This window comes from Ammospiza nelsoni, chromosome 5 (genome assembly GCF_027579445.1).
Source record: "Ammospiza nelsoni isolate bAmmNel1 chromosome 5, bAmmNel1.pri, whole genome shotgun sequence".
Taxonomy (NCBI): Eukaryota; Metazoa; Chordata; class Aves; order Passeriformes; family Passerellidae; genus Ammospiza; species Ammospiza nelsoni.
The window spans coordinates 58,498,583-58,513,380 of NC_080637.1; the positions used below are offsets into that span (position 1 = coordinate 58,498,583).

The window sequence follows — 14,798 nt, forward strand, 5'->3', positions numbered from 1 at the left end:
CATCTAGAAATGCACAAAGCAGAATCATACAGATCCATACATGATCCCTCAGATGAACTGCATCCTTTAGCTCCAAAGCATCAATAAACTTCAGCTTTGCGGAGTTTATGGCTACTTCTGTACTTTAATGGCCTCTGGTGTACACAAGCCCAGAAGATTGTGCTTTGTCAGTAATTTTCATAGCTACTTGCTGTCAGCAGAAAGAAGATACTTCAGAACAGTCGATTTGGCTCCAGATTATGTTGAAAAAAACATAGGAATTTACCTCTTCTTTCTATGTCTATATCCATGACAGATACTAAGATCCTGCTCCTGAGCACAATTGCATTAGAATTTTTTGATAAACTGAAGGTTTTTTACCCAAATATGAAAAAAAAAAAAAACAAGACATTTATGTTCCTCTCTTTCTTAGCTGGAAGCTTAAAAATAAGAGGAAATCTAAAGCAGATTCACATACCTGCAAGTTGCAACCTGAAAGAGTTATAAACAAGTAAAAGCCAAATCTTTTGGTGAAAAATGCTGGGTAACCCTGCCTACAGCTGCTTCTGTCTGCCTCCTTGGATAATAATGATTTAAGTGAGCAGGAAGGCTAGTGCAAAGTGATTCTGAAATCCTGCCTAGTACTTTTACAATAAAATGCCAACCTCTCTATGCCAAGTGGCAGATTTTCAGCTCCTGCAGATGCTGTCCTCATGCAACTGTTTGCTATCAGTACAAAGATCCCCAGAATGTCAAAAATGTAAAGCCATACTAGAATAAATCATGTAAGCAATGTTGGATGCACAGCTTTATCACATAGAGGTGGCCATATATTTATGCAAATTATGTATTTAATGGCCAGTTTAGTTAAGAAACAGTGCAGTTTTCAAGTTATCTGGGATGACAATATGCTCATTTGAGAAGTCCATCCTACAGAAATGAAATATCTGTCTGTGGCATCTGAGCCATGGTATATATTTCAGTCCATATTTGGACAGGATCAGAACACTATTTTTTAAGTTACCAAGTAATAAATGCTAGATTAAATAGTTTGCCATATGTTTTCAAGTACTTCTTGTCATGGCCATGTAAGATGGATTCTGTGAAATTTCAGAGAAGCACTGAAAACACGATTTAGGCTGTAGAGTGAGGCTGAATTCTGGTACCTTCTGTCTTCAGGGGAATTTAGCATGGAATATCAATGTCAATACTTAGTAGCATATGTACATTAAAATCCTTCTTGTTCTTTGAGATGCCATTTCTCTTTCAGACAGTTGTTTCTTATTTTTCATTATCAAAATGTAATTTCTACACTAGTCCATATATTTCTCTGGCTGTAAGCTCTGGCCCACATGCCAAGCTGTGTCTCAGGACTGTTTGGCTCAGCCCAGTCAAACTGAATAATGCTGCTGGTTCCAGTGTGGGCAGATGGACAGGTAGAGCCATTCTGCTGCCTGCCAGGGCCTGAAGGGTGTCTGGCCAGCCCAGGACCCTGAGCATTGTAGTCAGTGAAAAGAATTCATCTGGTTTGAAGGCAGTTTGAAGCCCCATTGTCAGCCCCAAAGCTCTTTATCCACGTGGAAGAGTGTTGGGAGAACAGGCTGGTGGTTTGGCTGCCAGCACTGAACCTGTCCCACAGAGGGTGTGTGTCATCTGTGTCATTTGTAGGGCTTCTCTGCTGTTGTACAGGACATTCCTCCCACTAAGGGAAAGAGCCCAGAATTCTGACTGCACTTAGCCCAGAATTCTGCACTGCAAATGCTGAAGCACTGTCAAAAGACGGTGTTACTCTGGTTTTAAATCTGCCATATGGGGATAAGTATGTCTGAGTTCTAAAAGATATGTGAATATTCTCCTTTGGTTTAAAAAAAAAAAAAAAAAGAAAAGAAACAAAAACAAAAACAAACAAACAAAAAAAAAAGCTAAAAACCCCTCATTATTTTCCATCCCTTTCATTTTAACATGATTTATGATATTTTAAGGTGATCTCTGTCTGTTGGAATTTACCATCTTGCCTCTGTTTGCCCCTTCAGTATCACAGACTCTGAATGAGCACACAGATGTTTGCATAGCTGCAGAGTCCAAATTTATCAGAAATAGTTTTTAAAATAACACTTTGTGAATTCTCAATAATATTGCTTTAATTCTTTCTCACAAAAATGGAGTAGATCTGGATGTCCATTTGCTTTTAAATTATTATGACTTTCTTCCTCTAAGCAAGAAAAACTTCCCACTGTGTCACTGCCACAGAATGAGGACTGGAAGAAAATTGAAGTGACATATTTTACAACTAGATTTTGTAGCAATTTCACCTGTAGAGCTTGTCAAACTTCAAAATGTTGACTCAAGTTACTTAAAATAAATAAATAAATTGTAGTCTAGACAGAAATTCAAATCCTTCAAAAACACAATTTACTAATGTTTCTAGGAGACAGGAAAAGGAACTGACCTACATGTGCATTCATGGACTGGGTAGAATGGGAACCAGCAACTTTTATAGGCAGGGAAGCTGTAAAAGTGTGTGATTCTGCAGGATTTGCTATAAATGCCATCAGTCTGGTGCAATTTTTTCACAGACAAATATAGTAAGGAAAAGTTCCTCATATTACGTGGGTCAGAGCAAGCCTGTTCAGATATTTTCATCTCTGCCTGCAGAGGTTTTCAGCAAGGAATGCCAAAAATAACCACTGCAGTCGCATTTTTTAAATACACACTTTGTTGCTGATTGCACTTTAAAATCCTCAATAAAAATACTGTTGGCTAGAAATGTATTTAAACATCTGGCATAAACAACACCTTTAAGTTAATTTGTGATGGCACTGCAGTCCAACAAGGACAGAAACTCCACATAGTCCTAGAGGCATATGGGGTCAAGTAATAAGCATGTCTTCATTGGAAAGGTGGGAACTTTAAGAATAGAGAATTGACTTTGAGTTTTGTTTGTTTTGCATAAAAAAATAAAAACCAAAGTGTTACAGTGTATTAAAGGGAAATAAATGTTGCTTCCTTTGGATGCAAAGCAGACTGATTTGCTTCTGCTATTTTTTCACAAAAATAAATTATTAGGTTAGGTATAAAAGTGGGGAAGGAGAAAGAATGCCCGAGGGTGGCTGTTGCTTAGGGGCTTTTGTAATGTAATTCCTTGCAAGTTGAGAATTCTCATGATTTGGGGTATATTCCCTCCCCTGTCTGGTTGGACTGAACCCACCATTTCCATTTTCCAGTTTAGTGCACAAACTGTCAAGCTGCAAAAAGGGAACATGGATCAGGCAGGTCTCCCCATGTTTCTCACTGCCATTCTTTCCAGTTGGATAGAACAGTGATATTCCTGGAAAGTGAGGTGGGAATTCAGGCAGTCTCTCTTTTCAGAGATTGTTCTTGCCACCAGGCACCAAGGCTATTCCATCTCTATCTCTGAACAGCACAAGGGTTTTTATTCCAAGTGTAGAGTGGGAAGGACCAAGGATGCTTGCACCTGTAGTGGCCTCAGGTCTGTACTCACTTGAGAGGTGGACAATTCCTGCTGAGATCTTTGCCAGAATTCAAGAGCTGAAATTGTAAACTTGTGGTTCCCATTCTGGCAGGAGGTTTTAATGGGAATTCTGTTGGATATGCTGTGGTGGGTCTCCCTCATTTGCTTTTTTTAGAACTGTTCCATTTTAAGATAAATACTTCAGTGATTACTGAGAGTGACATGGCTGCTCAGCACTGAGGCACTCACACCAGAGGTGGGATATTTCATTTCTAGTAACTGTGATGGAAAATTCCGGTCTACTCCATTTTCAGGAGCTAGAATTAAAGCAGGGTCACTGAGTTCAGTGGGAAAATGTATGAATGTAGCTCTCTTGCATTAGATACAACCTCAGATTTTAGTTAGATATATGATTTTCAAATACTGTTAATCATTATCTTGGTTTTGTTGTATATTGCAACTTGCTACCCTGCCTCTTTTGTAAATTTTTATCTAGAAGGAAAATTCTGCTGAGACCAATGTGAGGAAAGTTCCTTCTGATTACTGGGAGTCAGTATTTAAATAAATGTAGTCTGCATTTAAAGTACCATAACATTTCAAAACATTTAAGTCCTCTGAAATGATGAGTATATGGCTAAATAATGGCATATTGGATTTCCCCCATATTTGCCAATATATATTTACCAGTAAAGAATCTAGTCCAAATAAAGACAATAAATTGAATTCAGGAATCAATCAGATCAGAACTGTTATTTAAGATCAAGGTGTGCAGCTGCAAAGGATGAAATGACACAGGGGCAAATGAGAGGCTTTATTAAATGGTGCTAGCCAGCTTAATATTTTAAATATGGTTTGTCTTAGCTGGCAGAAATTAAATCCATAATGTGACAAAGGAAATTAATTGAATCTGATCTATTAATTCAAAACCTTCAAAACTCTAACTATTCTCATGAAAAATATTTACTTTAATATATCTTTAGTACTTTTTCACCAGAGGACATTTGAATTGGTAAAAGCTGTTCTTCTTTCCTGGAAGTGAAAGTGGCATCTCCAGTGCTTCCTTCCTGGCTGAGGCCAGCACATGGCAGAGCCATAACAACTGTGTATTTTTTGTTGCAGAGAAGGAAAAAAAAACCCAAACATTTCCTGGTTTATTTTTAAACTTGTTGCTTTAGGGTGGGCAGCACTTGATATAGCAGATTCCAAGACTTTTGTGGTTCTGTTCTTGCTGCTTGGTCTCTGCTTCCTCTACTGAGAGAATGATAGGGCAACAAAAGAGAGATTCTGTCTATAGACCTCAAACTATACATATGTATTGGCAGACTTAATTTCATCATGGACATGAAGCATGTAGCTTCTAGGAAGACATAGCATTGGCTGAGAGTCAAACTAAAATTATTAATACAAGTAGAGTGGGGAAAATGCTTTTATTTTTCTTTCACTTCTTCACTGTATGGATTGAGTCCAGGGCATGAGACAGGTAGAAGGGAGGGGGCAGAAGGAAAAAATATAAATAATTGCAAGCACGAATCTTATGTTGCCTTATGTCTTGGTATGTTACTGTTCTTCTGTGTTCTGAAAGGCTCTCAAGACTAATTGGTTTCATTGTCATTTTATTTATATATACATATATACACATTCATTTGGGGCTTAACTAGTAACCTGTAACTATGGGAATGGAGGCTGCCAGCACACCTGTGATGACACAGATACTGGCCCTGTGTGTGGCTGTCATCAGAAGTATGCCCTGCACTCAGATGGCCGAACCTGCATTGGTGAGTACCTCTCTGCAGCTCCTTTGATTTGGGGTTGCTCAGAATCTCTGTGTTGTGTGTGTGTGTGTGTGTGTGTGTGTGTGTGTGTGTGTGTGTGTGTGTGTGTGTGTGACAGAGGGGTGCTCCAGCAGCTGACAGAAGGGTGTTCCAGCAGCTCCTGGCTCAGCCAGGCACACAGAGAGGCATTTGTGTGTGTTCTGTCAAAATGTTTGTTAATGAAGTATCCCTTTGTTACCTGCTTGTGATTTTTGTTTCTGTTCATAACTAGTTTTGAAGTAAAAAGGTGTAGAACATTCATCATTTTAAATGAAAGTTCAGCTCTTCAGTTCACTTTCATCAGTCAAGATTTCCTTGCTTGAGCAAGGTTAGAAAAATTACCTCCCTTTCTGAGCTGTTACCAGGGAAAAGGAGTCATCATTATGTGCTGTGTTCCCTGGTGTGTTTCACGATTCTAAAAACTGCAACACTTGTAGTGACTAAGCTTTCATTCAGAATATCAGCAGGAAAGAGCCGGTCAAGATATGGAGCATCTTGGCAGATGCTTTGCAAACATTTATGATTATAAAATGTATTATTTGCTTAACTCCATTTCTTTCTACTCCACTTAAAAATAAATTTAAAAGTGCATTTTTGCATGATGCAAGTTAACATTTGAAAATTCTTACTCACAGATCAGAACCTGAAATCCATAATGGTTTTCATTGGCATTGCGGACATGATGACTTTTTTTTGTTTGTATAATTTCAAAGTTCTTACAAATTCTTAGTCATTTCTTGAGGTAAAAAGGACACAGACGCATATTTATTGTATTTTCTCTCCAGTACTGCAAGACAGAGCATTTGAAAGCCATGGAAATCTGTCAGTTACCTTTAGCCAGTGTCTTGGCCAGATCCATGGCATAAAGCTCTGTAGCTGCCCAGAGCCTTGCTCGCTTCTGAGGGGTTTAACTGCACAAATTGTGGGGCAGTGTGAGGTTTATGCTGGCAGAGGTGAAGCTGAGCAGGGCTCAGAGGGGGGCTCTGCCTTTTTGTCTGCACAAGGAGTGTCTGAGTGCAGGGGATCTCTCAGTGAGTGCCTCTGATAACAGAGAGCTCCATCCTGCAATCCCTGTCCTGTGGCAGTTCCAGATGGGGAGAACTTGCAAGAGTGAGAGCCTTGAGAGCAGGTTTTAATGAATGTATAATTGATCTTCTATTTATTATTGTTCACTAATATACTTAGATGTTTTATTTTGTCCAGCATGTAAAAATATATTTTAAAAGATGTTTACATTGCATCTATTTTTTTTTTACTTTTTTTTCCCATTTTTGTAACGTAATACATACAACTCCATGTTACATTCCTTGGTCTTGTGATGTAAGTCACATATTACTGCCTGTGCTGATTTTCTTCCTTCTAAAATAGTTCTTTCTCTTAGAATACTTCTAATTTTTTTTTTTTACATTTATTTATTCCTGCTTTCTGGTGATGGTTCCTGATTGCCTGTCTTGTCTGATAACTGACGTTTATTAATTATTTACAGAGAAAAAAAAAACAAACAAACTCAAACAAAAGCCTCTATTGCAGCCTGATCCCATCTAGAACTTGTTAAAAACAAAACAAAACAACTTCTTGTTACCACTCAACCATGTAGAGTTGCCACAAACAAAACCTGCCAGCCTCCTCCTCCTCCTCACTTCAGTGATTCCAGTGTTTGCTGTCTTCAGTGGTGTATATATTCCAGCCATCACTGCAAGAATGCAAACTTCTGCAATGCCAGATAAATACTTGTTGACTCTTTGTCTAACATATTTTGTCTTCGTTTGCTTGTCTTAACTTTTTTTTTTATGTTTGCTGCATGTGAAAGTCCCAACTTGCATTTTCATTTTTTGTTTTCCTAATGAGCATTTCCCTTTTCCTACAAATCATTTTATTTACCCAGCTGCTGCTCCTCCATTGCTCTCCTGTATCAGAAATCTTTAATTTTATTTCACAAACTGATCATCTCTTCCCATACTTGTGACTGTTTCTGTGTATTTCTAATGAAGCATAACCAAAGTCCTCATTATGCTGTATGAAACTCTTACATGTAGGATGTCAGAGACTACCTTGTAAAGTGACCTCTGATGACATCATCCTGCTCACTGCATGCTAATAAAATTACTAAACCCTTTTCTTGCAACATCTTTCCTAGCGTTGAATGTTTAGCTAGTAGTGTTTCATAGACAAGCAGGCAACCAGCACTGCCCAAATTGATCTTTTTTTGTGTTTGTTTGGTTTGTTGTGTGTTTATTTTTGTTGTTGTTGTTTAATTTGCATGCTGTTGTTTCGTTTCTCAGTGTGTCGATGTATACAAGGCTGTGGTGCATCTGTGCCCATCCATCACCGGACTCTTCTCGCTCTCTCTGTCTGTCCCAGTCTTCTGCCTGCCACCTTCACATCCTGGTGCCCCCATTAGCCTAGGTTGTCTTTGGTAGTTTGTTTGAGTAGCCTTCCTGAATTTTAATTTTCATCATTAACACCTCTCTGGGGCACCAGTGTTAGCTGTCTGGTTCTCCAGTAGAAATCCAGCTTCCTCTGTGTGAATAATTACTTCAGAGCTGATCATTCTTCCTTCACACCCTCTTTCTTCCTCCTTTCCCTAAACACCCTTTTAATTTTTTCCTGGGTTCTCAAAGGGAATTAACTCTCTAACGGGGATTTAGCTTTCATGCCTTGCTTCTTGGCCTTGGCTGTGCCATGCCAAGAAACTGTCTTAGGCAGCGGAAAATTGGGCTTGTGATTAACCAACTGCTCCATGTTTGTCCCTTACTTGTGTTTTAGAGAAGGATGAGGCTGCAATTGAGAGTTCTGAGTACAATGCCACGTCAGTAGCTGATGTGGACAAGCGGGTGAAACGGCGGCTACTTATGGGTAACACTTTTCTTCCACTTCCTTTGTTGTGCTCTCACTTTTGTCTGTATGTATGTGGGGGGGAGGTTCTCCTTTGGTCTCATTTGGTTTTAGTCTCCTTTGGTTTTGGTTTGGCCTGGTTTTTTTTTAACCTGACTTCATCTGTGTGGAAAGGTCACCAATTTTGTTAAGTTCTCATCTGTTTTACAGCTTCATTCCTTGTTTTTAAACTTTTTTTTCCTAATGCTGCAGCTTTAATGCTCAATTTTCTCTGCATAGAAAGAAGCTTTTGCCATTAACCTTACTTAGCTTATGCAAGCTACTTTTTACATGTGATTTGTGTGTTTGTGTGTATGTGTTGCTCTAGAATTCCTGAAAAATCTCCTGTTGCAGACCTGCCTATTGACTTAAAAGTGGATGATGATGATGATGATGACAATATAAACCAATGTTCTATTATATTTGTGATGTTAAATGAGCAAGTGTATTTGCCTAATTAAAATTTCCTGTTCTTTTGATTGAAATGTAAATGTTGTGAGTGGAAATTCATTTATTTCCTTTGTGCAGCTATTTTAGTAACCACTGAAAGATCTTTCCCTAGTGACTAGTGAGCTTCTGTACATTCTTCTTTCTGAGGCATGGCTTGTTTCTCTGTGTTGTTGGAGCCTGAGAGAGGAACAGAGTAGGAAGTGCACTGAGCAGTGAAGATAATTCTTTAGCTTCTGCTCCCATTGCACACCTTTGTGCTTGTCTCCTCCACTCTACATTTCTGGCTGTTAGTGAGAAGGGCCTTGTGGGAATAGAAAGGGTCGAGTGGCTGGGCCTCTGCCAGGGTTTGCATGAGACAAAGAGCACAGCATAGCACAGACTGAGGTGTACCCAATGGACCCATGTACAAGACAGGGATTCATCACCACAGAAGAGACAGGACAAAATTCTGCTCTCTTCCCTCAGGGTTGCTATTTCTTTTCTTAAACCCACTAAGTCCTTTGCAGACTGTCCTGCTAGCCTTTGAAAAGCTTAGCCTGCCTGTGAGCATCCATACTTACCTGGAGTGACCACCTTGAGGAGACTAAAGCCTCACTTTGAGTATTTAGTTGATTGCTGGGCTAATAGTTGGAGTAGGTGGAAATATTTATAAAGTTTCCATATCATTTGTATCTTGTCATCCATGACAAATAGTCCATTTACCCAGAGACCAGCATACAACCACTGTGTAGGAAATGGCATAGTGTTATGACTTTGTAATGGTATTAGATGACAAGACTGAGGTAAAATACCTTCCTTCATGTGAAAATCTGAGCATATGTTCCTTTATTTTTAGATTATCCGTGATTGTTAATTTCTAGTTAGTTTGCAGACCTAGCAAGTGACTCATGTTGTTTTATTTTTTAATTATACACAATTCGAAATTATTTAACCCAACAAAAACAATGAGACAGCTTATCTTGCTTTATAAATGTGCTGTTAACACTTATAGCTATAATTTCAATGAGACCCATAGTCTCAAAGAAGTCAGGAAAATTAGTGTGCCAAAAGAGCTCCAGGCCACTGAAAAATGCAACCCTCTGGGTCTCAATGGTGAGTTTGCCCAGCCACAAATAGTATGTGCAGTACTCTAGAGGTACTGAGCAATGTAGTGCACTGTGTTGATGCCTCAGCCTCTGAAAAAAATAAAAATCCAACCTGAAAATAAGCTTACACTGCTTCCAAGAGTCCAGGCAAATGCTATTAAAAAGTTTAGCATTAAAAATATTAGTAACAGCCTTCTTAATTACACCAGGTCTGCAAGTTCCAAGCTGAACATAGACCCTAGAAATAGGCTTAGGGAGATACAGTTTAAGATCCAATTTGCAAAATACATTGTTGAATTCTTCAGTACTTCCTGTATTAGCAGGTATCAGCTGACAGCTGAGAGTTTCTGGACATGCTGTGTTTAAATCACTGATTCCTTAGAAAAACATTAACTAGAGAGGAAAATAAATTTAATTAGTGAGTGAGATCTGAGTGGATGGCTTAATATTTAGGAACTTTTCTATTTGTATGTTTCTGCTGGTTGCTGATATTCAGATTTATTTTTTTTAATGCACTCTTACTCATTTCCAAAGTGTAGTGGAATTTCCATGAAATTCCATATGTCTTCAGATATTTTATACACAGCTGTTTTAGGAAATACTGGATGGTTCCTCAGGAAACTTTATCCCAATTTTTCTAAATGGACTGTGATTTTTGACCCTCCAGCAGACGGTCTTGGGAGAGTAGGAAAAGTAGATGACTTTATGTAATTTTAGTAATCTGATGAAAGGTGCCTTCACTTGCAAGTCCTGAGATGATAGTTGCTGGTCCCCTGTCATTTGCTGCATGCTATCAAAATGACTGTGGTCTGTATAACCCTTGAAGTCAGCCAAGGCTCAGAATAAGCCTGACAAGATTGCTTTAGAACAGTGTTGCTGTCAGACAAGGCTGCTGAGAGCAGTCATCTTGCTACACCAAGACTGGCCACCTCAGACTGGCTGTGTCCGAGTCATGGTGTAGTCCTGTGACTTGTGGCTAAATCTTAAATAGAGAAAATAAGGTAAATACTCAATTTTCCTTCCTGTTAGATGCATTCTTATCTAGATCTTCTGAGGCAGATGAGAAACTGGTCTTCTCTGATGACCTACAAGAAACTTCCCTTTAGAACTGTCCATAGATGCCTAGGAATTTCCATCCAACTTTTTCGTAATCTTTGGACAGACCCTGAGGGCTTCCAGCTGAAGCCTTATTTCCATGAATCCAAGAAAAGCACTTGGATTCACAGTCAAGAGTGCTCCAATTCCAGAGATGGCACTGAATGGCTGTTGTCTGGTCAGTGAACATTCATACAACTCATTTCCCTCTTCCTCACTTCCCCTTGGCCATTGCCATCTTGGAATGGAGGCAGTGCAGCCTTAGTTGTTCTCCAGGGGGGCTCCTGGAGAGATCCTGCCTTGGTTCAGTGGTGGCTGCTGTGAACTGCACCTTGAGCCATGAGCATTCCATCGTTGAGAAAGGACATGGATCCTGCAGAAGTGCACAGCTCCAAAAGCAGAGCTGTACCATCGTCTCTAAGGCACTCATACGTTCCTTTTTTTGCAGAACACCTTGCACTTGCTACAAAGCAGAAGGGCACCACCAATGTCTTCATGTCTTCGTAAACATCCGGTCTCATTTATCTTGCAGTTAGTTGAGCACAGCCTTCAGCTCTTAAAATTATGTTCAAATCTCTGTTTTGTGTGTGTGTTTTGTATAGCAGAATATTTTCTGAAAGTATTTTGTGTGCTTCTTAGGAGCATCACAGCAACCTTCTCCATCTTCCCTTACCTTCTTTTCCTCAGGAACCCATTTGCTAAAACTGTTTTTTCTATCCTAGCATCATAGGATGAATCTGCCCTGCCTGGTTACAGGGGTGGACTGGTGCATTTCACATATTTTTCAATCTAAATCCAGAATGAGTGTGAATCACAGTATATCTGCCCTGCCTAACTGTATGAGAGGCATTCTAGTATGGGCACACAACTTTAGAAGCACCAAACTTCCAGTTAACCCTACTAACACACTTACCTTCAAAATATTTTGTCCAGTGTCACATCTTCATCAATGGAAGTTGTTTTTATTCATTTTTCCATATCTCTTTTTGCTGTTATAGCCCTGGATAGAATTCATAAATCCAACAGCTCCATCACCATCTAAACTGTAAAAATAAATCATCCAGCAGCCTAGCACTTTATCATAAATAAATTGTAAGTAATTAAATCTTTTGGGCTCAATTCTCCTTGACCACTGTCTTTCACTCAAAAGGGCTGCAATGTTTTTATAGAGCAATTGTCTGTTGATATCCTGAAGCTTTCTTTTAGAAACCTTTAAGAAACCTTTTAGAACTTGATATTCTAGTCACAGAAATAGAATTCATAGCATCATTTATGCCATCGGGCTCCCTCATTACAAATAAGCCAACTGCTTACAAAGAGGTGACAAGCAGCTGCAAACTTCCTCTTTAAGAAACCAGAATGTAGAACTGTCTGAAATTTAAGCTCAAGGAGTCTCGTCAGAGATAATGCTTTGCTCTTTGGCTGCCCTTGACAATTCTTTGAACCAAGCAATTTTATGAAGTATTTTTTTATATTGTCTTTAAAAACACAGTTACTCGCTACATCACCATCATCCCAGGCTTACTGGCCTGCATGAATCTGTAAAGTGTTTTAGCAACTCAACCAGGATGCTTTGTGCAGGCTGTTTGTTAGATCCTGTCCTCTGGTCAGCTCTTCTTGAAGAGGCAGACCTGACTCATTTCTCACTGTGTTTCATTTTCCTTCCTCTGCTCTTTAGCAGTCAATGAATTGGGTTCATTTAGGCTTAACATGAGGTGACTTCAGAAATACTGCAAACACTAAACATCTTCCTCACCTTCAATCCCTTTTCCGTTCTTCACAGAATTCACAGAATCACTAGGTTGGAAGAAACCTTAAAGATCATCAAATCCAACCCATGCCCCAATACCTCAACCACCGAGTGCCACATTCAGCCTTTTTTTCAACACATCCAGGGATGGTGACTCCACCACCTCCCCAGGCAGACAATTCCAGAACTTTATCACCCTTTCTGTAAAAATCTTTTTCCTAATATCCAACCTTTATTTCCCCTGGCACAACCTAAGACTGTGTCCTCTGGTTCTGTCAGTTGCTGCCTGGAGAAAGAGACCAACCCCACCTGACCACAACCACCTTTCAGGAAGTTGTAAAGAGTGATCTCTTCTCTGAGATCACTGTTGTAAGAACTCACTTTGACCATAAAGCATTCTTGCTCTGACCCTAGAAGATAAAAAGTTGGTTCCTTAGCATCACAAGAAGAGGGGTGTACAAAGCACTTGTAAGTATAGCAAAGAGCAACAGGACAATGAGCCCATCCTGAAGTTGAGGAATTGTAGTAATTTCCCTTCCATGCTTAAGGGAAGCAAAACGGACACCACTGCTAGAAGTGTCTTCAGAAATCCAAACTGCACAGAAATTCACTGCTTCCCAAGACATAGTCAGCTAATTTTGTGTCAGGACAGCTGAGGATTTTGTCATTGGACATCGGCTTCTTGGTCATCAGTAAGGTTATTTGCAACCCACCTCAAAGAGAGATGCAATTCTCTTTCCTGGAAGCTGGTTCCTAAGAACCCTCCAAGGTGTTCTACTGTCAGCTGAAATGCTGGTATAAGCTGTGAAATGCATTGGAACTGTGATGGTCTTTGTTACTTCTCAATTTTACTTCTGCCTTGATTGCTTCTGGGGTGCCATTTGGAAACCAAGGACCAGCTTTGCCAGGCTGGGATATATGTGCACCCGCGTCAATTTTATCTTTGATTTCCTAGGAGTTGTTCACAGACAGGGCTGTGGTCTGGCTGTAGTCCTGGCACTTAAACAGCAAATAAGGTAGTATTTTCACTGGTTCTATATTTTCTTTGTTGTAGCAAGAATCATTTGATTTCTGCAGATGTCTCCTCTTTCATTATCTTATCAGTGGCTTTCCAGCCATTTATTATGAGCACCCAGGTACCTGCCTGGAGAGGTGAGTGTGCAGTCAGCCAAGACCATTCCCTCTGCACAGCAATAGCTAGAGATGTGAACTGTGGAAGTTGCAATTTGAGCATTTCTGCCGTGGATTAGTTTATGACAGAGAATATCCTCCCTGCAAGTTATGTGGGGCAGAATCATGTCTTTGTTTGCATTTGCTTGCTGTGGAAATTATACATCCCCATCAGTTCAACACCAGGGATCCCAAGCATTGCAGTACACAGCCAAAGCCAATTCAGAATAATAGATCACAAGTGCAAGTCCTGCTCTGGCCACTTGAATGACATGCCAGTGCTCCCTTCTCTGTGTGCTGGTCAGCTCTTTCATCCAATCTTGTGCCTCCTGAAGGTACCTGGCCACATCAGCCAAGGTAACTGTGTTTCTCCTGTCCTGGTCAAAGCTGTTTAGGTTTCATATCATTAGCCCAGTACCTACAATGGATTTTAATGAGCTGCTCATATAATATTAAATAAAAAACCCACAACTTGAGCTTGTGCCATGGCATTTGTAGAAAAGGCAAGCATTTAAATATCTGTTACATCAAAAAAGGCAGAGAGATTTACAAATTTTGAGCTTGGGTTTAGCCATTTGAACCAAAAGTAGTACTCAACATTGTATTTCTTGAGTCATCTGAATTTAATAGTCAGATATATGGCATCTTTTCTTAACCTGCAGTTATCTAAGGATTAGGCTGCCCTATTCATCCTGAACATCAAACTGACTTGTCTGGAGCACCTGAAAAATAAGAAATCTATTAATTTCTCTAGTGGGCTTTTTTTTACTTCCACCTCGCTTTATGACACACAGGACTTTTTGAATCACTGTTTGCAGTAGAGACATTCAGCTTTTTATGATTACAGGAAAATAGAATCCATAAAGTTAACTGCAATTACCCAAGTCTCATACTTAAATTTATTTTCTCCTGCCATGTTTAAAATGACTGCATATCAATATGGAGATTTTCCTTCTATAGTCTTTCACCATCCAAAGATCTCCCTGCTGGTGACTCAGTGTGAATAACTTGTCCAAAATCAAGCATCTTGAAATACTATAGAATCTGTAGAATCTATCTTTAAATACTGTATAAACCACACAGTGGCAGTGTATATAATATGGAAATCTCAT

General features: G+C 39.5%; 1 protein-coding gene across 1 annotated transcript in view; it reads left to right on the plus strand.

The window, feature by feature from the left end:
* Nucleotides 1-14,798, plus strand: part of SCUBE1 (signal peptide, CUB domain and EGF like domain containing 1) — a 194,894-nt gene that overhangs the window by 103,047 nt on the left and 77,049 nt on the right. Inside the window, exons 6-7 of the mRNA XM_059472548.1 lie at nt 5,110-5,226; nt 8,029-8,118. Of these exons, the coding sequence (XP_059328531.1) occupies nt 5,110-5,226; nt 8,029-8,118 (207 nt within the window). The remainder of the gene's footprint in view (nt 1-5,109; nt 5,227-8,028; nt 8,119-14,798) is intronic.